This window comes from Pagrus pagrus (assembly GCF_965226575.1).
Source record: "Pagrus pagrus genome assembly, chromosome: 1".
Lineage (NCBI taxonomy): Eukaryota > Metazoa > Chordata > Actinopteri > Spariformes > Sparidae > Pagrus > Pagrus pagrus.
The window spans coordinates 3,644,891-3,672,321 of record NC_140185.1 but is presented as its reverse complement, the minus strand read 5'-3'; the positions used below and the strand labels follow the sequence as shown (position 1 = coordinate 3,672,321).

Here is a 27,431-nt window from a genome sequence, read left to right as displayed (position 1 = left end):
AAATAGGCAAGAACCTTCCATCAGATAATTACTGCAGTTACTAATATGTTTCAGCTGGCAACAAGTTATTTAGTCCTAACAGTGCAGTGAGTAGCTTCTCATTTCTTAAACAACCATGTGGGGAGTCATATCCTGGTCATGGAAAAGATGATACTCTGTTTCAGAATGGTCAAATTATTGGCCTGCATCAAGCAAAGAAAACAACGTAAAAAACAACGTCAAATCGTAAAAAAATCAACAGTAGAACTAGAAACTAGAAGCATTTCCACACGCACAATGCAGAGAGAACTCAAGGGATTGGGCCAGCAGTGTAGCCTCGAGAAAATCACTTCTCAGTGAGGCTAATCCGAAAACAAGTCTTCAGTTTGCTAGGAAGCATTAAGATTGGACTCTGGAAAAAGGTAATGTGGGCTGATGCGTCCAGAGTTACCCTGTTCCAGAGTGATGGGTGCATCAGGGTAAGAAGAGAGGTGGATGAAGTGATGCACCCATCATGCTTAGTGCCTACTGTACAAGCCTGTGGGGGCAGTGTTATGATCTAGGGTTGCTTCAGTTGGTCAGGTCTAGGTTCAACATTATGTGCCCAAAAAATGAGGACAGCTGACTATGTGAATATACTGAATGACCAGGATTTTCTATAAATGTGAAAGAGTGGTTCAGACAGCATGAGACATCAGATGTCTCACATCATTCCAGACCTCAACCCCATTAAGAATCTTCGGGATGTGCTGGAGAAGACTTCAGGCAGTGGCCCGACTCTGCTATCATCAATACAAGATCTTGATGAAAAATGTAACTCTGGATGGAAATAAATGTTGTGACATTGCATAAGCTTATCAAAACAATTCCACAGCGTAATCAAAGCTAAAGGCAGTCCAAATAAATATTGTATAGTGTGTGCCTTTTTTTGGGCCGGGCAGTATACATACAGTAACTTAAAATGTTCTTTGTAGCATGGCCTCTAAACTTCCTCTGCGTGATTATGATTGTTGCTGGTGACTTTTCTGGGCCCATTTTAATAGGGCTTGTTTGATACACCCATAAGACTCAGCCACAAACACTACAATGTGAAAGACTAAAGAGCTCAGCATTGATCTGAAAGAGAGTCAGCAATGTTACTTGGAGCCTTTTCAAAGCAGTTACAGGTCCCAAAATCAACTGAGCTGTTGTAAGTATAAAGTGCACATGGTGCTCCATGAATTAGAAGTTGCTGGAAGACAGATTTCTTCAGGAAAACCTAAAATCATCAGCCTGAAGATTGGGTTTTGGGTGTAATTGGGTGTTCCAACAGGACAATGATCCCAAACACACATCAAAAGTGGTAAAGCAATGGCTGAATTAGGCTAGAATTGAGGTTTTGGAATGGTCTTTCCAAGTCCTGACTTGAACCCCATAGTGAACATGTGGACTGTGCTGACAAAACAAGTCTGTGCCAGGAAGCTAGCAAAATTAGATGAACTGCACCGTTTCTGTCATGAGGAGTGGTTAAAAATTCATCCAGAAGCTTGTTGATGGCTATCAAAAGCACCTAATTGAGGTGAAAATGGCCAAAGGACATTTAACCAAATAATAGAATTACTGTATGTATATGTTTGAGCCAGCAGATTTGGTCACATTTTTAGAAGACCCATAATGAATTCAGATTTGAAGCAAACTTCATGAATGTTGTTTGTAACGAAGTAGTTTGTGTTCCACTCATTCCATCACAGAAACATGAGAGCTGTAGAAATAATTTTGACCGCGACTGTACTGTATATGTGTGTCTCACTGTAGCAATGACACTGTTAGATATAATATGTACAGTTTGTAATTCATGAAATTCTTGCTCTAGGTATGAACAAGGAGCAACTCTTGCTACTACCCCCATGAGGAAACAACCCGGCCTGCATAGCTGAAAGGTCCTGCTGTATCAAGCTTTAGACGCGTTTTTTAGTGAGAGAGCCAAGTAAGTCTAAAGTGGCTGAGGATCTCACTTATTTGTACTTTGTAAACTGTGTGCCCGCTGAAATTCACCAACTGTCTGATGAACAAGTTTTTTTCTGTGCACTCTGCATTTCCGGTATGTGACAATATAAAATTGTTAGTTTTGTACACAACTGTTCTTTACTTTCTTCCCAAAAGAGGGCAGGTGGCACTGTTATGTATGTATTATGAGTAATGACATCATCTGAGTGAAATCATCCCTCTTATCATATCTTATATGTACAGAGGGCTTCACACTGCGTATGTATTTGCCTGATCATATCACTGTTCATACTGTATTATAAACACAGTACTAACATGTTCTAATAAACACAATGTCTCTGAACTAAGCTAATTGCCCTGCCACATCTTTGACCAAAATTCCTGCAGCTGGTCTCATCAACAAGGCCCCCCAGTGGACATCCGTCTCAATACATTAGCTGACATCTTTGACCATCATGCCACGACACATATTTTCTATAGTGTGAACTTTTGCACATCCTATGATGAAGAGATTTACCAAACACCAAGGCAAATTCTGTCCTCTAAAAAAGGAGTGGCATTTTGGTGTACACTATTGCACTGATATTTTTGCTCAAGTTTATAAATAAATACATACATTGTAGTAGTACTATATTTCAGTCTTTACAATTTTAACAATTTGCAGCAATGAATTTGCATAGAAACAAATGAAATGTATAATATAAATGACAAAAATATTCTGAACTAAATATCGAGAAGGGTGGAAATTCATTTGGAGCAGGTGGCTGGGAGTGATGATGCTTCCTTTGGACAGGAATGTTTTAAGAAAAAAATGTCACTTGGCTGGCTGTTTACCTCATCAGTGAAACTCGCTGGCCTTAGGCTTGTCGGGTATACGATATTCCAGGTGTTACATGGTGTTGGGGCATACATCGATTAAATTACTTGCCCACCAGGCCCACCATAGTTTTGCTCTTTAAAAAATGGATTTGGAAAATGGACACTACAACCTGCTGCAAGCATCTACTCCATTCAGCAGCAGGGCCAGCAGCAGGGTCATAGCACAGAGTAGCAGGAGTCACATTTCACTTGTATCTTGACGAGAGTGAGGAGAGCTGACGAAAAGACAACAGCGGATAATTTGTTGTCAAAGTGAAAAGCAAAAGTGTTTATTTGGCAATGTCTAACCTGCTCCAAAGTAAAAGTCTACTTGTGTTTCACAAGTCAAATGCTTTTATGTGGAGCTGCAGCAGTAGGAAATGTTCGGTTTGCATTAGCAGGAAATTAACACATTGCTCTACAGAAAGTGAGAGTCTTTACTTGTAAAATGCTGTGTTGTCACAAGTTTATTAGTCTGTGGGAAAACTTTGACACCAGGGCAACCCCGCTGGCATCGTGCATATATGTAAATAGTATTTTGTGTCAGGTCTGCTGGCTACTTTGCCATATCCTGCAACAAATAATGACACCAATAAACAGAAGCTGCAGTCCTGTTAAAAGCTAAAAACCACTAAATTGTGGACAACAAAAAGAGAAACAAAAGAGACAACACACTGTTTTAGTTCAAATACAATTTTTTTTTCCCTATATATAGCAATATACAGTATCTACAGAGTTTTACAGATTAAGTGCAACAATGTGCAGAGAAGATTTCAGCTTGGAGTGTGAAAATTTACTCTTAATTTCATCATTACATTAAAAATCTGCATGGGGTTACAACTGAGACAGTGATAAAAGCTTCGGTCTACGCATTGGTATTTCATTTAATTGGTTGCAAAGAGCCCTTCACTTCCACCATTAAAGATCCGAGCCTGAGGATACACAGAGTATCAGGCTGAATTACAGAAAGTTAAACAGGGTCATGTCTAATCTACCACTAGAATCACCAAAGAGTTTATTTCGTCATCATGTTTGTAGTTAAAAGGATTTGTTGAAACGCTCGCACTCCACTTTTGGTCTTGTTTACAGAATGATTTATGCTAATGAAGACACCCTCCTTCAGTTCACTTGTTTGCCAGGAATTTGAAACAAGAACTGGCAGTATGTGACAGCAAACATGCTAGCTTTTTCATCTCGTAGGAGGCTGTGGAAGTTCAGTTTCTATTTATAACACTAGGTAACACAGAAGCAAACAAAAGCTGTATTTTGAGTTGGACTCTGGCAAGAATGCTCTGAAAATCTCATTTTTCATCTGCAAGTCAGACGCCATAACAGTAGAAAGGCCAGGCATTTAAACCCTGTCAGGAATTGCAGCATGGATGTCTGCATCCACCGAGGCCTTGTAAACTAAATGTTATGAACCCAAATGCTGCAAAACCTGAGCTTGGTCCCCTGGCACTTCATGTCAAATTGAAGTAAATACTTTCATATTGAAAAGTGGGGAAAATAAACTGCAGTTTTTTTAATCAAATATTAAATGTGTCCATGTCCGTGTGCATATGTGTGTGTGTGTGTGTGTGTGTGTGTGTGTGTGTGTGTGTGTGTGTGTGTGTGTGTGTGTGTGTGCGTGTGCATGTGTGTGTGTGCCACGACACTGGCTTCTTTGTCAGCATGTCAAACCACAAAGAAGAAAGCTCTTGTTTCATTTTGACATCATTGCATATCCAGCCCCACTTGCAAAGTCCCCATAATGACATGTGAGTGGCCATATGCAAAATATGATCTTAAAATTATAGTGGGGCTTTGACGTTGGTATTAGAGGATGACTGCAACAGCTACTCAAGTACTGAATTATTGCTGGAACCAAGGTAGACGCATTCGGGCCATTGGAGCTAATGAGGGTATTTTGTACTGAGGAAATCGTCAGTCTGTCTCCAGCTGTCTTAAAGCTTCCCCAAACTTTATAATTCCAACAACGAAAAGGCATAACATTTAGGAAGTGTGTAGGAAGAGTTTGAAAATTAAATTCCAACAAAACGGTTTTCCTCATTGTATGAAACCATCCTTGGTGTTTATACCTAATTTACACATTAAGAAAGTTAATTATTTAACCTGAACTCAAATAACTGAAGGAGAAAGGAGCTGAACATGAGCCTAGAGAGAAAAGGTGAAATGTTTTCTGCATCCTGCATGTGGTTATATCCTGTGGCCAGTTTGTTTTCCACTTCACCAACTCGGCATGTGATGTGTGAGTTTGCCTTTTGGATAACATTCATATTAGAGGTCTTCATGAGAAGTTTTTGGCCTGAACTAAAACAGACCTGTGGAAAATGTATTTGAACTAGACATGAAAGAATTAAAGGAAAAGACCCTGTTCAAAATATAGCCAAATATAAAAGACATCATCCAAACTTCTGTTGACCAGAACAGACCCAGACGGAAAAATGATGTTAACAGTGGCAGCATGATGTCCAAAATGCAACTGAAAAAAAGTAGCAGTACATTTCACATATCACAATTCACACTGACTATCTCATGTTTAAAAGATATATGTAAAGTTAAGGGATCACCAAAGATATTAGATTTCTTAAGGAGGGTGACATGAATGTGTGTACAAACTTTCATAGATGTTGAGATATTTCAGCCTGGAACCAACAGTGCCACCCCGTGAGCGATGTTGCTAGCTTGAAAAGAGCCATCTGTGGAAAATGTTTTCCGAAAATCCATTTTGCTTACGCAGAATAGTTGTATATGAACAAAGTAACAAACTACAATGGCACTCAGTAGAGCGCATACCGCTGCCAAGGCCCAACAATACCCTTTTGTACTTACTCATGGAAACTGGCCACCTAAATATGCCTGATTTTTTTTTCATCAAGATCCATGCGAAAATGTTAAAAAATGAATTACACAATGTTAAAGAAAGTGAGAAAAAAATCCTGGATTCAACCCTTTATCCTGATCGGCACCAGAAGTTAGTAAGGTCTATTATGGGCTGAGACCCATTGTCCGACCAAGTTTCATTGAAATCTGCGAAATATTTTTTCTGTAATCCTTCTGACCAAACAACCACCAGACATGCCAACCAGCCAACAAACTGACATAGGTGAAACATAACTTTCTTGGTGGAGGTATGGATACTGACTGCAGTCATGCTGTGCATCAACAGCAGTGTTCTCACTTGGACAAACTAATGGTGAATACACTTCCTCATTCAAATGTGAAATTCTTTCACTAGATGAAGATGTATCTTTAGCTGGAACAGCTGTTAACAGTGTTCACAGGGTTCAAGAATTCCCTTTAGCACGACTATAAATACCTAATTGCAGCTTCACTGTTATTCATTCAGCTACAGTTACAACACACGAGTGAGAAACAACATACTTGGCTGTTAATGAGCAAAGTAAGTGTGAAAAGACCTGGGAGTTTAAATTAAGAGCTCAGTGGTTATGGGATTATTAGAACATTTGCTGCCATAGTATTAAATAAAAGTTTAGTTAAGTGGCACTGTGGTTTGTTTTGATGGGTTCACTCCATCACATTTTTTAATCACCAACATCGTGTGAGAGAGAATGTTTGCATCTAAACTAAACACACCATGAACACACTCGCACACAGCTACACACACACCCCAGGCAGGTTGCCTTCATCTCTTCAGTAGTCTCAAAAGCATCTGCTTTGAGGTTATGTTCACTCCTCTAATTTCCTTTTAATTCCTCCCATCACATCCATCGTCTCCCTGCTCTCCTTCTCATAGAATATCATTCCAATCTTCATTCACCATGGCTCGACATTACTGAAATCTGTAAACGAGCTCAAAATCATTGCATGTGATGAGTGCTCATTGCATCTTGATGTTTCTCTAACCAGCATCTTTGAGCTTCTTTGCAGGACACAATACTATCAGGAGTATAACAGAACCAGTAGCAGAAACAACTAAAATGGAACCTAGTTTACCGTGTAAAACTTGCCTATACAACCAGACAACACATCCTACAGTGTACTGCTTTAAAGTCTGGAGGCCAGGCAGTAGGCCACGTTGGGAATTCTTCATGTCTGGCAGAACCAAAAAGTTGGCATAAAACTGGCACTACACGATGTTTACTGATCTTGATGCACCAAGACAGAGCATTCACACCTCAGGACCAGTCCGTTATCTCAATGGGTGCTTTTTTTCAATAACAACATGAGTTGCTTGGTATCTGTTATGTCTGCTCCCTCAGCCTGATCCTGCACACAAGCTGGAAGATATCTAAGCGGTGCAGAGGCTTAAAAACAACATCTATGTATAAACCATTTGAACACATCTCTAATGTACTGAGACTATTCATTCATTAATGCCTTTCCAATTACTTGACCATACTCTGATTATAATAATTATAAGCTTCTCAAATAGCAAATCAAGTCCTTCATGGTAAGTAAATCTTTGTGCCAATGTTATTGGAAATTGCCTGGAAGTACAGTAGCTATGCGTGTGTCCAGAGCTAATACATCAGCTGGTAAGTTAATTTAATGATTCAGACGGCTTTCTGCTGAAGGGCAAAGTGGTCTCACTAAAACCTAGACTTTCCATGATTTTTCATATATTACCACATTTGTGTGCCACTATCAAAAATGTTGATTCTAAATTACCTACTAACTAATTTGCATTTTTTTTCTGGTAGTTCTTGCAAAAACATTTTTGAACCATAAACCATACTCAGCAAAATGCCGGACGAGCCATATCCAAAGCAAAGCTGTGAAGTACATCCACAAAGAGCTTTGAAGTGGTTTTGAGAGGCAACAGTGAATATGCAGTATTTGGATCATTTCTGGAAGGTGTATTCAAAGTATTCTGAAGATGTCATAATAGTTTAAATGGTTGTTTATTTCCTAATGTGAAATGACAAAGACTTATACATTTCTATTTTATATATAATGAGTACCTTTTGCAATAGAGTGCTAAGCAATGCTGTAAAAATGGTGATAAAAATGATTTTGGACAGTAGTACCATACTAATCTTCCTGTTACAGTTCCACTATCCTGAAAAGGATAATTACTGGAAGCTGGCTGCACTTTGGGATTACAGAAAGTCTTATTTAACTAAATGCAATGACAATGCATGGTAATTTACTGATTCATTACACAGTATGTATAATTCAAGAGTACTGCAATCTGTTGACAGACAACTAGCTTGTGGTAGCAGTTTTTCAGACGACTTCATACGGTACCCTCACAATAAGGCTTCAACTTTAAGGCTGACAGGGCAGCTCAAACACACACTGTCTTATACAAGCAGGGGAAAGACAAAGGTTAAAGTAATTATCTCAGATTTTAACTTCTCTAGCCAGGAAACAGCACAGACAAACGGCTGTGAGAGACACAAAGAGAGGAAAGAGGAAGAAACAGAGAGAGTCACTCCACTTACAAAATAAAAAGCACAGCCCGAAGTGCGCAGTTTCAACTTTGATCACCAAACACACCAACACACACACAAACACAGAGAAAGAGACAGAGAGTAAGCGGAACACACATGTACATACAGAAAGCCATTCTAGTGAATGATCATGTCCAAAATTACCCTTTGTGCTCTTTGTGATCACCAGCTGATGATTCATATTGCTCCAGCTCAGTCTATCTCACTCTTCTGACCTCATTTAATAACCTCAATTACATGTTGGGCGTCTGAGAGAAATAAACACTCAAATCCTTTTTTGTCAGTGAATCAATTAAATATGGCATATCATATTCTATTCTTTGATGAAGGCAAAGTCAGACTGATAAAGGAACTCTTAAGAGTCAAACAAACTTAATACATAGTGTGTTTGAAAATACCCAAGTGTCAAGATCAGTTTTCATGAAATGAAAGTTATATCACCACATTTACATGTCAACAGTTTCAAAATGTTGCATCATTGTATTAATTTATTTATATTTTTACTTTTAAGCAATGTTCTCTTCATTCATACAGTATCTAAGCCAGAGGTTCTTGCTGCTATAAATTACTTGGGAAACTATATGGCTTGATGCATTTGCTAGTGTCATTTTAGCTACGATAATGTCAAATTGAAAGGAGGAATTCCACCCTGAGAAAAAATTAACTGAACTACTTTCATTCCACAAATTCTTACAGGCTTCATTACAGCAGGGCAAAAGTGTCAGCATTTGGTCAGAATTGGTAACTATCAAAATGTAAGTTATCTGTTGCCCTACTTGCTATTAGAAAAAAATATGGCATTCTAATATAATCTGCCCCACAGGCTCTGTTTTGGGTATGGTGTTCATTTTCAACTCACCTATAGCCATGCTGAGTGTCCACACACACGCCACCATTGAAGCAGGGGTTTCTGGGATATGTGTTGCAAGGCTGATGGGACTGCTCTCTACCTGGGCAGGAGCACACAGCTGTAGATTCCACTGTCACAGATACAAGGCTCATAGTCCCGCAATCCACCACTGTGGGCGTGTCGCGCACATTCAAAACGTTGGTGCAGCCACTGGCCCCGGCACACTCTGAACTCGGACACTCGTCCACTTGGATTTGGAACACGCTGATTTGCAGAAATGACTGGAGCTGGATGAAGAAAGACAGAGCAGAAAAAACAGATATTGGCTCGAGAACTTCTCATGATACCACTGGGTCTGTTTCCACTTTTTAGCTATTTATCATTTAATATCATATTTACAATTTAAAGTCAAATTTAAAACAGACTGTTACTTTAAATAGCAACACAAGTTACTTGAAATGACAACTGAATAAAACACCACTTGTTGGTACTTCACTTAGTGTCCCCTAATAATTATTAATACTGTAGCATGTCTACTTTTCTGGAAGTAGGCTTGCCTTTTCTGTGCACATTGTATCTCCAGCTCTTTCAAATTGCTACTATGTACTGTACTGACAGTGCTGTACAGCTACAACAGTGATGTAGCTGCAGGCACAACATTTTCTTAAGGTTTGGCTTTTGTTTTAGTTAAGAAATAAAATTTCAACAATGACTTCCATTACATCTCCAACTCCTCCAGAAACCTTAATACACATTTTCCCCCACTCCTTCTTTCGAGAGGAGAAGGAAAAGTGTGCATTAAGGCTTACTATTGTGTAGACTGCAGATTTAGTGTAATACCACTTACAAATATCTCCTTGGTATATACTTTAGATGTAGTCCCAATTTGGATGCAACTGACAGATTAACACCAGATGGGAGAGAATCTTTTGATAATTTCACCTGCAACCCAACAATCTGATAACATACTTTGATTCAAAATCAAGGAACTTCTTTTGCATTCCATCTGGATCTATGCCACAGTTATCCTCGTTTATGGTGCTGCATGTCACTTTAGTAAATAAATAAAAAAATACAAATCTAGGTCACACAAATTGATTTCTCAGAAAAGCCAACAGCAAGCCTAATGTGGTCAGGGACAGGAAGTCCCAACAACCGACAGACAGGAGCCAACATGTGGAACATATGAGTGATTTTAAGCTTATCTGCCATGCCACATTGGCTGGAAATCACCAAACTCTCAAACGAAAATTAACTGATTTTAATCCAGCTTTAACATGAAAGTGTTTTTTATCTCCTTTCGCACATTTCCTTTATTTTTCGTTTTTCAGAGACTTTACATTTTATATGTCTTTATCTATATTTGCTGAAATAGACATATGTTGACTAAACATATTCCAGTTTGAAAATTAATGTAAGTTTTAAGCAAAATTTTACATTTAGGGCATTTAGCAGACACTTTTGTCCAAAGTGACTTACAATTTGTCACAAGAAAGAAACCACAACAGATCACTGTCAATAAAGTAGAGAAGAAGAAATAGAAACAGTTTTCTAAGCCCTCATCTGAGCATGGTAGCTGCTATTATCAAGGATACCTTAAGTACGTAAGTGCTGTGGTTGATGCAGGTGCAGGGTCGAGGTGAAGTCTGAACAAGTGAGCCTTGAGTCTTTTGCAGAAGATGGCGAGTGGCTCTGCTTAATACTTGATAGTGATAATGGTTCACTGAAGCAAATGAATAGTTCATCCAATGTGACTGTATTTCCCCTTCACAACTTAAGTGCATTAGTTTACACAATAAACACATGCAACAGAATGCTGATGTGGAAAGTGCGTTCAGTGTGTGGATGTATTACAGTATAGTAGGCAGTTTAGGTCTAAGAAATCAAGCTCTTCTTCTGCATGGTTTCCTGAAAAAGTAGGCTAAATGGTGATGAGGCAGAAAGGAAACTGACTCTCTAGGTTGAGCTGTTTGATAAAGCACTAGAAGGGAAAATTAAATGGAAATTGAATGTACTGTAATTTTGTGGTGTCGTGTGCTAGTGTGTTTGCATTTGAATATGCTGTTTTGTACGAGTGACCCTGGTCAAGTAGATTGTAGCTGAGTTTACATACACATGCATACACTCATGTATACAAAGACAGAGATGCATATCCACACACACACACACACACACACACACACACACACACACTCAGTGTGAGCTCTGTTGAACCGAAAGAGGGTCATCTCAAGTTCAGTGTTCTGGACTGATTGGACCTCGTTCAGTGGGACTGGATTACACTCACTAAACATGCAGTTCATATCTATTCCACTTATTCCCCAAAACTGCGGTAGCTTTAACTTTGGTAATGGGTTATGTTTTATGGATCATTATTATTGCTGACTGATGTCTAATATCAGTTGAGCTTCCATTCATTTCATCCATTTTCTATTTCCAAATGCTTCTCTTGATTGCTTTCCATTGACTTTAATGTTGCCGAGAGTATAAACAGCCCTAGATTTACTTGTAGACTTCCCTTCATTGTGCCATTGGGTGTTACACTACAGTTTGTTTTGCTTGAATGATTGACCAAATATAATGAGAAGGTGGTGACAGTTGACTCCCTTAGAACAGATTTATTTGCAGTACAGTGTTGCAAGTGCAGAAAGTCATCTCAGTCATGGTTGGTGTTACAGGTATGTCCGCAGTGCCCCTACTGTACATGTACTATGGCTGTCTTGCAAAACAGTACAAGTTTATGAATAAGCATGGTCTCCAGTTCACCTACAATAACAAGAAAAATGGAAACAAAATAAATCATGTAGGCTTCAGAGATCTTTTCTGGGATCTTTTCTTGTTCCTAACAAATCCTGTGAAAAGATCAAAACCAATAATGAATTTCATCCTGAAAAGTGTTGTCCATTCAGTCCATTGATGTATTGATGTATAGCCAGTAAAGCAAGTATGAAGTCAGTGTTTCCTTTTTTTTTTCTTTTGTTTTTCTCTTCAATGGACAGTAATCAGGATTGTGGGATGAATGCATCAATATGTTTTAAACTGCAAATCTGATCACAAAAACTATACTCAAAATTCAGTATATCACCAATAAAACAACAGCACATCAGGTATGTACTGTGTCCCATTCGGCCATTGTAAGGTTATAAGATACTTTGCTAGTGTGAAAGTCAGCAGAGATGGCATGGTTGGGGAGGGAATTTAATGTGGAAGGGTTGGGTAGTGAACCTCAATATTTTTTGATTACCAACTGCAATGTGTCTGAGGGGCAAGTGAGAATTTTTAAAAAATATAATATCTAAAATATGTTTTGTTTTCATGTGTGTAACAGAGATTTTGTGTTGGGTTGAGTGAAAAAAAAAATTCACGAGAATTTCACAAGTTTAAATTTCTCTCTGCACTCTAAACACAAGATGTATCTATTACAGTATATGTTAGCAGGTTATGTAACATGACTGTCATGTTTCTTTTGGCGAGGGATATGTCATACTTGGCGCTAATCTGCCATTAGTGTCACAGGTGGACTATTGTGTATCATCAGCCTTCTCATCAATGGGTGTCCACAGTGAACAGTGAATCACGGCTATAACCGACAGGAAGACGAAGAAAAAAATGCATATTTCTAGCCCAAAAAACGAGTTGTATGTGTGGATGTCAGATGGAGGTTGGAAAACCCTTGTTATTAATTATTCCATTAACATTGTCCTTTAGCTGTGAAATGACCCCGTTACACAAATGAAAGCAAAAAAAAAGTTTTTTAAATAAATACTGTTCACGTATCAAACGTTTCAAATGATAAAGATAGAGAAGGCAAAACTCCACTGGAGGAACATGGATGCTTTTCATCTTATTCAGGACATGAGCAGTGGTGCACTTCAGCCTCTTGTGTTCAAAGTGAGTATTACAGAAAATAACACTTTCATTCTTTAATTCTTTAATTTCCTCTTGAAAATATATTTTTTTCACTGGGTTTCACACAGAAATAAAAAATTTCTTTGTGAAAAAAAAAATTCACTCGACTCGGCACATGGGGAAAAAAAACCTTTTCTCATGAAAAAGAATTGAAAAAGAAAATGTTTTCTTGTGAATTTTTTTTTTCCACTTGGTTTGACACATGACAAAAAATGTTTTAACTCCGTTACACACATGAAAAAGAAATTATATAGATTTTAGAACTTAGAAAATGGAGAACCAGAAAAAAAAACATTTCTCACTTGCCCCTCAGGGCTTCTGTAGGTTTCATATTGGCACTAAGACTGAAAACTAATTTCAACCATAATGTTAATTCCTATTTTCAACAATTATAATAATCACGATTACATTGTTGGTACTTACACAGAGGTGTAATATGGAAGCAGTGTATTCAACAAAGTTTGGACCATAGCCATTACATAAAAGAAAAGTTGAGAGTGTTTTACTTTTTTGGCATGCATCTCAGTATTGGAATCTATTGTATCTGATCCTTTTAAATTGCCAGACTGAGAAGACTGAAGTACATCAGCATTTTTTCCGTACTAAAACATTCTGGGTGTAGTATTACTTCAAAGTAAGGAGCTCATGTTCACTGTCTTTATTATGCAACGGGAATGCATAATACTACTTCTGTGATGGACAGAGAAAACAAAAAAAACAAAAAAAAACAAAAAAAACATAATTCGGGTCAAGAGGGTTTCTCCCTAATGTAGGTCAAGTTCTTTCTGCTTTCTCCTTCCCAGCACAGGATAATGGATCCTTCATATCCTTGACATTAAAAGCCAATGAGACACACTCAGTGTAGTCATGTCTGCAGTTGGGGGAGGAGGTAGGAGGGGAGAGGCAGAAGGGGAACAATAATTAGGGGGCAGCAAATGCAGGGAGTACAGAGAGGTCTAGACATTTGGGGCGAAGGAGGGTAGCGGTGAAGTCAGCATCATGCTCTCAGGTTATAAAGCAGTGGCCAGCAGATACATTCAAATGAAAATAGCATTTGATTTTTTTGTTCGCCAGCCCCACACCCAATCTTAAATACAGCAACATCACTACACTGATCTCATCCTATTCATACTAGAGCTAATTTCTTGTTAGTTTAGGATGCCAATAAGACATTTCAAAATCTTGAGAGAAAAAAGATGAACTAATTTGGTTTTCCTTCATGTCAATTCTTTAATTCTTATTGATGGGTGTTGGCCAACTTTTAATTTTAATTCTTTTCAGATGGGGCTATTCTCTGAATTCTGTCATGTAGAAAGATGTTATATATATACCCCCCTGCTCTATAGTAGTGTAATTTTCAAGGAAATACTTTATGCCACACTGGAGTCTCTTAACCTCCAAAGCCTAAATCTTTAGTCTCCTCAATGTTGAGGAAATGTACAGAGAGGCATACAATGAATGTTTTAAAGGGGGAACACTGTGTATAGCAAGTAACAGAAGACCAGAGGAACGTATTGTTCCTTGAACTATTGTTCCAATGCCCTGAGAAGCTTCCACAATCACATCCGGTGCCCTGAGGGCCACATTAATATAATGACGAGATGAACCTTCGTATCCAAGCACCATACCAATGATTTTTAAAAAGTCCAAAACCAATGTAGGATCATTAACAGTCAAGTGGAGCTTGCTGGATTGAAAACACTGAGGAATAACTTCCATTATTGAGGTAGAGCAGAGAGGAATCGAAAGACATAGGGAATAAAGTTTTTTTTTTTCTTCTGAGGCATTACTGGAGAATTGAAAACATTAATAATAAGCACTGCTTCATCTCCTGCCACACCAACCCCGTTACCCCTCCTCTCTCCCCTTCCGCTTTCTTTCCCGTCCACCAGCTCCCCCTCCTCTACCTCTCCGGCTCCCGTTCATCCTCTCCATCGCCACGCTTCACATCTCATTCTGATCAATGTCTCATCTGGAGAACCTGGCTGAATTCAGATGAAACGTTCAGCGCTCCCCTCACAAATCACACCTGAAAGCCCTGGCTACCGCTCTGTTTACACATCTTTCTCTACCTCTCTGCTTCTCTGTGGATGGTCACAAAGAGCTTTTCTCATCCTGAAAAGCTATTCATATACTTACATGCTCTTCTCCACATCTCTAATATTTCTCTGTTTTCCTCCTTGACAATAAACAGATGAAACAAAGAGAGGGTTACCTGGAAAAAGGCTGAAAGTGAGGCAATGGGTTCAGTGGTGATTGACCTAACCTGACCACCGTGGCCATGACTCGACTCCGTACTTACACTCTTTCTCCCTAACGGACACAAACATGCAAATACAGATTGGCTCATCATTCCCTCTGAGGACGCCAGGTCAGCTCACTCTTTTCCACTCACTGCTAGTAAAATGCATACAATTCCACTTTCAATTGTGTGTGTCTCTCTCTCTCTCTCTCTCTCACACACACACACACACACACACACACACACTCTCTCTCTCACACACACACACAGGTCTCCCACCTCCATTCAGGCTTTTGAAACGTGAAATGAGCTCTGACTGAAGCCAGCGGCCACGGAGCGTCGGTGTGATGAAGTGAAACGCTTGTGTTTTACTCACTCTCTTCTATTAAATGATGATATGTTTCTTTATGTTGTTAATGTTGCTTAGCTTGCCCTCTCAAGTGACTGAAATGTCACTTGAGAGGGCATTACTTGAAAGTAATTTATTACAAAATAAAGGAAGAGCTATGTCCTTTTACACACCCTTCTCAGTTGACAGGGCACAGTTCTGAGTTGTTGTTTTTTTCTACTTCTTGTGACTACAAAAGCCAAAGCATTACAGGCATAATCATGTAGTGTGCATTTCTGTTAGAGTCAAATTGGGTTGGATTTAAAAGGATGTTCCACACTCATGGACTGTGAATATAGTAGAAATAATATTTTTTTTCCTGGGTTGGCCCAGACATAAACATAAATTCACTCAAAACAAATTCACCCAAAATAATTCTAAAACATTTTCACCACAGGTGGCCCATTGAGACAAACAATACAGGCTGTGTCTTTGGCAATCTGAGTTGGCACATGAATCAGCCATCACTTAAAGGTGTAACTTATGAAATATGGCCAGAATTCAAAGGTAGCCCCAAAAATAGAGGGCAGCAGATTACCAGAGTAACCAACAACTATTCTTTTCTTTGATAGCTATTCTTGGCTTTGGTTAGCGTTAGAAACCTCAAGTTAGAAGATGTACGGTTGTATTTTCTGTGAGTATATTTTGTTTACTGATTAGACTAAGAAGTAAAGCTACTGCTATCATACATCTTCCAGTTGAAACTATGGGGTGCTATCTGACTATTGCTGACTGTTTAAAATCTGGATGTTACATTGGTACTTTCTGAGCTGGACCACAAACACCAGTGATAGAGCCATCCAGGAGCTGCTGACTGTGCTGCCAAGCAATGTCTTCATTTCTTATCAAGCATTTTATCATGAAATATTTGCAGGAACATGTTGAACATGAAAAATTCTATTACTTGCATGTTTACTTTAAATGTAGCTACTGACATCTTGTGGTACTTGTACATTACTTCAAAAACACAAGCCGTTTTTATACTGGACAGCAAGCCGCCAATTTGGCTGTCCTTTTTGCGGCTAGGTCCGCAAATTTAGACAGAGCGCGGCATACTTGGTCTGCCAACATGGCGCCTCGGAGGGTACACTTTTTGCCGCCTCCATTGCTATGTAAATCCAAGGCGTCGACGTGCATTGTTGTGCAACCCACAGCCGGGAGTTTTAAAAGCAGGAAACTGCTGATCACAGCGGTCAGTTCATCACTTCATCCGCGGACGTCAAAATGAGCAACTGGAAAGCCGCTGAGATCCAGGAGATGCTAACGTCAATAACCAGATCACTCGTCACTGTTCACGCCCAACTTCGTGCTTAACGTCACCTCACATGTTTATGCCTATCCCAGTGGCGGCTTTTTTGCAAAGGAGGAATATTACACCTCCATTTCACATAGACAAGGCGGCAGATTGCAGCCTTTACCTGGCTGCAAATGTGCCGCATTTTCTGACTAAAAGGGGCTACAGACACCCACAGTGACTGAAATCGGCCAATAACACAAAAAAATAACAAAAAAACTAGCAACACAGAACTAGAACTAGAACAACACAGTGTTGAAAATAACATGATTATATATATATTTTTTTTTATAAATTCAAGTGGCAGAAATATGAATATGCCTACTTGGCATGCACATTAGAGAACAGACACTGGTGGTTCATCATTTGTTGTTGTTTTCTCCTTGCCTGTATTTGCGGCCAGCCTTTGTTCGTGGTGGCCATGCCCCAGCCATTATTTGACAACCGGCTTTTATTAGTGGAAATACAATAGAAAATGTGGGTATTTTTGAACCGATGTAATGTATTCAAATCAATCAAATGCAGAAAGTGTTTTTTTTCAATTTTTTTTTTTTTTTTTTTACTTTCAGTCAGCATGATCATTTTCCATCACTCCATTCATACATGGCTAGTTTGGGTTGATTCAAGTAATTGCTCTAGGTTATCATCAACCTGTATTAACAACAATACAAAAAGGATTTTTGGTTAATTGAGAATCATAACCACAAACCAAATGATGCATTTTGTTTAGACACTATATGGAAAAAGCTTAAAAAAGGTGTTTAATGCCTTTCAATAATGCAACTTTATTAAGTAGCATTATCACGACAACCAAATGTCAACTTCAAATTATTTATCATTCTGTATGAGCTAATCAGTTCCGTGGTTACATTGCTTAATTTCCCAAATCTCATGCAGCACTGTTATGGTATCAACTGTACAATATATGAGGAGTATTAGTTTTTACTGGTGCTTGCCTTGATCTAACTACTTCCTCATGAGCTCTTGGCTGGGACAACAAATAGTTGCCAGAATAGAGTAGAGATACAATGAAATATTGTGTCATTCTCTATCTTTCATTGGACCATAAAATATACACTGACAAAAAATACAGGAAAGTCATACAATATGAGTACAGTCACACATTTTCTGCTGTTTGACTATACTACTCAACACACTGGTTTAAAAAAAACAAAAAAAAAATGAGTACGAGGATAAAGTAGAGAGTCTTAATTGGAAAGCTTTTACATCCATGTCAGACAAACTGTGTGGGTGTACCATGTTTGGTACTCTGAAATGCAAGTTCCACACAACAGCTGCAGCTGATGTTAGCAAGCCTGAAGCTAGCCCTGCGTTTGTTCTTGGAGAGTTAAACCCAGGGGTTAATTTGTGCCGGATCCCGCCGGAACAGGATCCGGCGCCTCTTGGTTTTGGCCTGCCTGTGTCCCGGGACTTATTTGGGCGGATCCGGTTCCTCTCGTATAGAAAAAAAAAATAATACAAAGTTTTTTTTGTTTTTTTTTAAATGTATAAAATAAAATAATAATATTCATTTACAGAACAAATCCCAATAATTTCATGTTGTTTATTAAGATTTAACGTCATTTGAAAGAGTCGGAGGTCTGTTGATGCACTTACTGGGTCATCAAACCCCGCCTCTGACACAGAAACAAACTTTTGAAATTTGCCGCATCTGGGGAGCAAGCAGAGAGGAACAAAAGGTTACTATTTCAACGCAAACATGTCAAAAAGACAGTTAAATTTACTGTCTTTTTTCAAAAAGAAGGAAGAGCTGCATGACGCCTCAAAACGAGTCAGAAAAGCCTCGACAAGCGACGACGAGGGCAGTTGTAGCGGTCATGTTGACGAGCAAAACCGGCTGCAGCAGGAGGCTAGCGCCGCAACAGCTAGCCCGGTTCACCGGCAGCTAGCCAAGCCGGAGCAGGAGGCGGGTACCGCGGCAGCAGCTGGTCAGGTTCACCGCCAGCCGGAGCGGGGGCCAGCTACAGCGCTAGTAGTCAGCCAGGTGGTCCCCCAACAGCCGGAGCAACAGGCGGGTACCCAGGCATCAGCTAGCCCGGTACAACAGCCGGAGCAGTTGAAGGTGCTTTACGCACCGTACTGGCCCGAGGACGCAGGTGCGCTGTATGGAGAGACTGAGGTTGAGTCGCCGTGTCAGCGCTTTAACATTGCCAACCCGCGCGCAGTCATACGGCCTACAGAAAGTACAGAGACATCCCCGATGAACTGATGGAGTTAGGCTACTTGTTGCTGTCAACAGCATTCCTATTGCAAGTGCTGAATGTGAGCGCGGATTTTCTCAAATGAACTTGATTTGCACTTTACGCACTGGGTGGCCAAAGGACACAGAACTGCCACAGACACACGCAGTACAACCCGAAACAGAGAGGAGGAGGAGAATCCGGACATGGTCGTGATGTGGGGTGTTTTGGACAACTAAATATGGTAAGCATACTGTCTATTAATAGGCCGCCGTGCCAGTCTTTAAATAATAATAATAATGGAAGATTTGTGTGATTTATTGTAAACTCTGAACTTTTATTTTTTTATGTCTTACAAGTTAGACCTGTTGAGAAATGAATTGCTGACTGTATAGCCTACTGTAAGTCCCACCTGTAGTGGTGTGGGCATTTGTCTGTGCTGTGCAGAGTATAGCCTAAAACAATTGTAAATTATTGTCATAACATTTATGGATATTAATTAAAATTGAGGCTTGTAAGTCCCACAGCATGGTAAGTGGGCATTTGCGTGTTGTTTTCAGCACCGTTTTCTGTATGTGTGCCGGGACCTGTGCCCGTCTCGTCATCCCTACGCTGTCATATGTACTTTGCGTTCTGGCACCTTATGATTTACAAATTAAGCACTGGTTAAACCTCCTCGTGAACTGCAAAGCCTTAATTGAGTATCAACATCATCGACATCTTCAGGTAATGAACCGACTAGTATAGGTTATCTTCTGGAGATAACAGGGCTTTTCCCATAGTCTTGATTGACACTAGCATTAGTAAAAAATCAGCTACTGGCTGCAGCCATAATTGCTTATCAAGCTGGTGTTCAGTCTGCTAAAACAGTATGTGAGACTTTTTACAATGTCAGAGACCTTAGTATGAAATTAACAGTACGTGACTGACAAGTGTTGCTTCCTCTACTTTGGATAAGGCTGACCAGATGCTGCAGTGGCATATTACAACCCTCTATTGTTATACTACTGTTATTTCTGCTCCTTTTGACAGTTATTGGTTCAAATGTCAACAGTACCCAACCCTACTCAAAACACTTCCATACCGTGAGTGGGATGATTCAGACTCAATGCTGGGGCAGTATAGTGAGCATTTTTGAAACTACTTTTGATCTGCTTAAGTTTCCAAGTGTTCCACTGTTTTCCTTGTCCTTCACATGCATACTTCTGTCTATGTCAAAGTACGGCAATGGCAGAGTAGAAAGAAAGCACTGATTGCACCACATTGTTTACAGTCCGGGATTTTGCTGCTATTTTTTAGTTGACAAATAAATGACTGGCTGGTTTGTGATGCAAATTTTACTTCATAATACAGAGCTTTCCACAGAGAATTTCTGGGAAACAGTAATTATAATTAAGATAGCTTCAGTGTCACATGTGACTCCCTTGAGTTTGTTGTTGGGGACCATAGGTTGTCCCAACAAAACATAATGACAGTTTCATGAAAGTTATCATGGAATGTTGAGTATATCTACAACAAATAGAATCTAAACTGGTCCATTTGTCTAAGTTGAGTTTTTTTTTTCTCTATAAATAAAAAAACTAAATTATTTTTCTTTATATTGTCAAAATGTTTGATAATATTTAGAACACTAATAGAGGCTTGAAGTGTAATTTACACTCAGGAAGATCCAGCAACTAAAAAGAAAACCAGAATAACACAGTTAAAATGTGAAATACAGACACAAGAATCTGAAACTGCCACTTCTCTGACCAGAGTCACTCAAGTCTCGAGTCAGAAATTAAAATTAAATAATTTTCTCCAGGCTAAAGATTAAATTACTGATTGCATGCAATCCGAGTAAAAGTTCAAGTAGGCTTCTAGCTGCCAGGTCTAAACGAAATGAATCATGTTGACTATCACTGTAATTCAGACTCCATTAGGACTTGTTCCTCTTTAAGAGAGAGACATTGAATTTGAAAGAAATAACAAAATTGCGTCTGGAGCTGTTGCTAGATGGAATATTAACAGGCAACTCCTACAAGATATACTTAATTATGCTCTGGACCTGTGTCTTTTCATTAAGACCATCACTTGAATCAGCATTGCTTAAAAAAGCTAAGCCTCCTCAAAGATGAGACAGTTACAGACTGATATCACCCATCACAACAGAACTGAACCTCTTTGCTGTTTTAGTCAGAAGACTGGAGGCATATGTGAGCAAACTAATTCATAGTGACCACACACGATTTTTTTTAGGGGATAAATGCATCTGAAGATGCACTCTCTGCAGCTGTGTTCAGCTTGGATGTCCAAAAAGCTCCAAGAATACTCCAATGGATTAGGAATACTAAAGGTGGTTGGAGAGAATTTGGATTTGGTTTCATATTAGTGGTTTAAAACACGCAAACACTAATCCTTGCAGTTGTACAAACAAGAAATATTCTGTATGAACAATTTCCCCTGCAGTGTGGTACCCATCAAGGTTGTGCACTGTCTTTATTGTTCTTTGCATTGTGACTGGAATCATTTGTCCAGACAAATAGACTGAATTCTCACCTATCAATACGCAAGACAAACAATACAAAATCTTTTTTAATGCAGATGGTGTTTTACTCTACTTTACCAATATCGCCAGGTTTGTTTGTTTTCTTTCTTTTCCTTAACTCAAATTATACAAGTCTGTTCAGTCAATTATGGGATCATCAAATTAATGTGGACACATCTATTCTTGTTCGTCTGATAATGCTTTAGTGAAACCCTTAATATTATCAGCTATTCCACATACACTACTCAAAATTAGTTAAGGATATTGGGATATGTAGGCATGTGCAGGGATATGCAATAAAAGTCAAATGAAATGTTTTGCATTATTTTCAGGGACTAAAACGTTCCCCAGATACCGAATTCATGAGAATAGGAAGGAAGTAAGATGACAGAGGCCTTGACCTTTGACCCAAGGTCTAATCAGTTTATCCTTAAGTACAAATGGACGTTTGTTGAAAATTTGAGGAATATTTAAAGAAACATAATTCCTCTGGCCACAGCTGTCGCTGTACATCGTATGTCTGTTAGGACTGCAGTAGAGAGCTATTTTCAGGCAAGACCAAAGGAGAGATCAAAGAAGCCCAGATAGGAACCCAGAGTATTGTTGCTGCAATGCCCACAATGGTCACTGCGGCAATCCTGATCTGACTACTCTCTTCGGATGACAATGTCCCCATCCGTGAGGCACAAAGGCTTACTGAATGCTTTAATGAGTATTAAATGATGTGATCATATGGTATGACCTTCACAGTCAACACATCTCAAACCAATTAAACACCTCTGGGAGATTTTGGACCGACATGTTAGACAGCGATCTCCACCACCATCATCAAAACACCAACTGAGGGAAGGGAAGAATGCTGTTCCATCCCTCCAGTAGAGTTCAGAGACCTGTAGAATCAATGCCAAGGTGCATTTAAGCTGCTGTTGGCCAACACATTATTACCAACATAAATCAAAGTGGTGGGAACATAGCAGACAGTGATTGTTCACAGTATTTACGGATTGCAGGAGTCCACCATAATTGACACAATGCTCTGTCTTAGCACTTTTGTTACTAATACAGTTGGGGTTGTGTAATATGCTGTGTGCACAATTTTGACTGTCAGTCCTGCACACAGCAAAGAGAGACCATGTCCCACATTTTGACTGACATGTTTGATGTTGTTAGAATTTAACACAGGCTTCAGCCAAAACATTGCCAGAAGCAGAACTGCTGCCTGCAACCAACAAGTGTGACAGCAGAGAGAGCACAGCCCGGTTTGGAACACTCACTCCCGCTCTTCAGTTCCCCTGCAGTACACTTTCACACTATTCTAGAGAGATTCTATTGATTTATGCATTATTTTATTTTGCATTGATTTATGGTTAAAATGCTAAAGAAAATCGACAACCTACCTTTTGTTTGTGGGCTGCCAGATATCCATGCATTTTCTCAGGCTGGAGGAAGGAGGGGCCACCTTGCACAGCAAAGCGAACATCCAGCATCCGCTCCTTCACATCCATTAGGCTAAAGATGTTGACATCATCAGGTGGAACGGAAAGCATCTCAGACAGGAAGTCCACCAGCAGCTCGTAGCGGCTCCGCTGCTTTCCTCTCAGTTCAATGAACTCCTTCGCTATGATGTCTGAGAAACACACACACACACACACACGCGATTGGAATCATTGACTGTATAGAAGAGGCCTCATTATTTCCACCCCTGCTCAAGGATAAATCCAATTATTTTCAAACTGGGCCCAAGTGCAAAACTAAAAAAATAGTTTGGAACACTCAAGATTGGCGCTGTGATGATAAATTATTGGAAATAGCTCACTTTTTCTGACAAAGTGGATGGTTATTTTGTGTTTTGTGTGTGTGTGTGTGTGTGTAGTAATTGGGCATTTGATTTCAATACCTAACTGTGCCAGTTAAAGGTAATTACACTCTTGACAATTTATGAGTTCATTTTGAATCATTCTTAGTAGCAAGCTCTTGAGGAAGAAAGAAATCCTGCTCTTGTTTTAATTTTCCAATATCAGTCCAGCACCTGTGGTTTTGCATGTTGGAGTTGTATGTTAAGGGCCACAGTTGAAAGTAATGTTCATAAGGAATAAATACAAAAAAACAACATCACCTTTAAGATCAATTGACCACTGGCCTTTGTCAAGATTAAAAAGACATCTGATGTGCCATCAGGACAATGGAAATTAGAAACAGGCATATTAGAAGAACTTTAGACAGATTTTAACCCCTCTACCCCTCAAATGTTTTGGGCCTCTGGTCTTGTGCATATTTAGTTCCGACGTTTCACACAAAACTAGAGCTGTTTAAAGAACTTTTGTTAGCATGCTAATGGGAATTTCTACTATATGTTAATCTCAAGCTAACGGGCTAAGTGCGCAGTGATGGATAAATAACCTCAGATGGATGTTTTTTTGTTTTTTTTCCACTGAAACAAAGCCACATCAAAGGAGTGTGTGTATGAAAGATGGCTCCCTCAGTAGGAGCAGTTGTACTGGGGTTTAGTCAAGCCACTAAGTTTGCAGCCGATATTCTTCAACACATCTGAGAGAAAAGAAATGAGTGGGAGGAGAAGAAAAAACAGGGAGCTTTTCATCCTTTATCCAGTCTTTTGTAATGATCTGCTTAACTTTGAGTGTTGACAGTCACGACTAATTTATACTTCCATTCTTTCATTTATTCTAAAGGAATTTAATGCTGATTTTAAACTATAGCTTGCATGAATATTATCCAACATGAAATACTTTCAAATACAACTAGACAAACAGTCAGGCCATTTGTAAAACCATGTGTGTTCAAACATTTTTTGTTTAATTATCTGTGTCCATTCTTGTAGTTTGGCTACTTGACCAAATCCAATCCAAGTAATAAGTTGGGTTTTGGGATGTTTTATAACAAAAAGCTGCAAGCCACAACCAGGTTTCACTGTTTTTACAATTTGCATCCACACATCAAGAATTGCAAATAAAAAAACAGTGGGAAGACAGAAAGAGACCAGGCATAGCCAGTGTGTAGCATTAGACTATTTAACTGACAGTTAGGAAAGGAAAAAAAAAAAAAATTCTGCTATTTGGGTCAATTTCAGATCTCAAATTTGGCAGTAACAGATTTGGCCAATTTTGTCTTATAGATGCAGGTACATGTCGGCCTCGGGTTCCAGTTTTAGGCCAATGCAGGACTCACCGAATGCAGAAGCACTTTTATAAACCCCCACACTTCCTTTTTACTCATGTGAGTGTAACTCCCATCATTTACCTTTTCTTTTAAGACTGCACCAACAACAGGCTAGACTCACACACACGTCAATATGTACAGTGCAGTTTCATAGCTGTAATTGTCACCCCAACATCTATACTGGTCTAGAAGCAATCCCTTCCTAATGTAATTCTAATGTAAGAGATGGGGAACACAATGCACAGTCCTTGTAAATGTGCTCCAAAGTACAGCTAAGTCTCCTTCTTTTTATGTTTGCAGACAGTGTTTCCTTGCTGAGCTGTTGTGGAGAGACTGATGCAGTCACATCAATGTGGAATTTTGTGCGAACAGAGACTAACTTTGGAGAAAACACAAGGACCAGGACACTGAATTTTCCCCTCATCTCTTACCTTAAACACACATTAAGAGGGGATCTCTCCAGGCCTGCATGGACAGGAGGAGCAACTGTCATCAAAAATTACTTTCTTGTACATGTGGGTTGTGAGTGTTGTTTTAAGAAGAAAAAAAAGGCTGTTTCAAGGACTACCACAAACTGCTCTATATCAGAAAAATGACTTCATAACCAACACTGTAAAAAGTGGTTCTAACAAAGATAGAAGTACAATAACACAACACACAACACACAACACCCCCCCCCCACACACACACACACAAAGCATTGGGCAGGGTGATGAGGTTTGTGGGTGCATAGAAGGAGACAGAGCTCGGGCATTAAGAGACAAGACAGGGGGCTCAGAATGGGCTCAGCAGATACAGCGTGAGGGATCGAGGCTAATGTCAGCTCCCATCAGTCAGTCCAGCGGGAGAAACAAGGACAGAGGCAGACAGAGAGACAGTCAGGAGGGATGGGGGCTGGGGGGAGAGGGTAGTAACTCCTAACACAGACTGGCAGTCTTTGCACCTGGCTTTGATCCAACCTCACTATTCACTACTGCTTTTCTCCTTCCCAGAGGCTTCAGTAGGCGTGTGGTGTCGAGGCGGTAGTGAACAGACATACTCCTGCCTTTAGGCCTGTGATTTCACACAAAGAGGCGCAAATAGGGATAAATACCATACTTATGTAGCAGTATACTGTCAGTCTGGTTTTGTCTGTCTGAAAGACCACCATCGTGGCTTTTGTGCAGTTTGCTGTGTTTCCTCCTGACAAGTTTTAGGATGACTGAAAGACTTTTAAAAGGTGCTCTTTTGACCAAGTCAAGCAATAAAGATTTTTCAAGATATAAAGACTTTTGAAGTCTTGAACACTACCTTGAAACACTTTTGAAAGGAGCCAGACATTTCAGAAAATGCTTCCTCAAAAGAGAAATAGAAGAGTGGAAGATGTTACAGTCTCTTCACTCAAAGACAACTGCTGTCACTTCCCATGGCATTCTCCTTCAGAAACACATTTTTACTCGAAGTAGGTAGATAGAGAAAAAAACATATTGATAGAAAATAACTATTTGGAAATACAAATAATTAAATATATATATGTTCTAAAACTTAAACAGTGACAAACCGTAAGTATTAAATCAGTCTAGCTATTCTGAGATGTGTTTATGGAAGTTTCTACACCCAGTCGTTCTCCAATTTGCCTCACAATAAGGACGACAAAGGTTGCTAGTAAAGTCATAAAAGCACATTGGTAATAAGCATAATTGTGTGAAGAGCCATGAAGATTGTACTCGGCTGAAACTTAACTCTTGCATACCTTAACTATATTCAATAGAATTTGTTTTCTCTGAAAGAACTGCTACATTTTAATATTTACATTAGTTTCTCTTGTGCTTGTCCCCAGCGATACCTGAGTTTTGAACCAATTCCCCTTTACGACCACATTCAGTGATTAAAGAAACAGCTGGTGGGGACAATGGGGAAGCACACTTGTTTGCCTTCTTGCCCAGATCAGGCAAGACAGACTTTAGTTCAATCTGTCAAGACAATACACCATTGGATACAGAGAGCTTTAACTGACCACAAAGACTGCAGGAAGCTGCTTACCAAAAATACATATTGGATGAAAATTAATCATCAACAATCTAAATTTTAAATGCAAAGTTAATCAAAAATGCTAGTAAGTTGCTAGTTCCTGCTTCTCAAATTTACTGATTTGATTCTTATTTCAGTTTGGCATCATTGTAAAAAGAAAATCTTTGAATTCTGGATTTGTCATACAAAGGAAGCAATTTATCTATGGATGTCACCATGTGCACTGGGAAGTTATGATGTGTGTCTTTGGACATTTCAAAGAGCAACTGATTAACAAAAAAAAATAAATAAATAAGATTTATAAAATATAGGGGTACATCAGTCATTTAGTGCAATACTCACTAAGACGGTGGACTTAAAAATACAGGAATTGTTAAAATCAAAGTAGTAGAGGAAGTAATAGTGTGACTTTTAGTCCCTTCTACATCAAGATCTTTTATTAGAGCTTCTCTACCGAGAAATGGACAAATCTGTCAAACCTCACACCTCAATTTTGTAACACCGGCTTTCTGTTATGATTGTATGTTCTTCCAGCCAAAGCAAAGATAACTTCATGATACTATCATGGTTGTTTTGTCACATTTCATAAGCTG

The 27,431-nt window shown here is 39.2% G+C and overlaps 1 protein-coding gene across 1 annotated transcript in view; it reads right to left on the bottom strand.

The window, feature by feature from the left end:
* The window catches only part of LOC311257956 (neural-cadherin), a 316,443-nt gene that overhangs the window by 98,662 nt on the left and 190,350 nt on the right, over positions 1–27,431 (bottom strand). Inside the window, exons 25-26 of the mRNA XM_084353949.1 lie at positions 23,049–23,278; positions 9,100–9,377 (exon numbers count right to left, since the gene is read on the bottom strand). Coding sequence (XP_084210075.1) covers positions 9,100–9,377; positions 23,049–23,278 — 508 coding nt within the window. The remainder of the gene's footprint in view (positions 1–9,099; positions 9,378–23,048; positions 23,279–27,431) is intronic.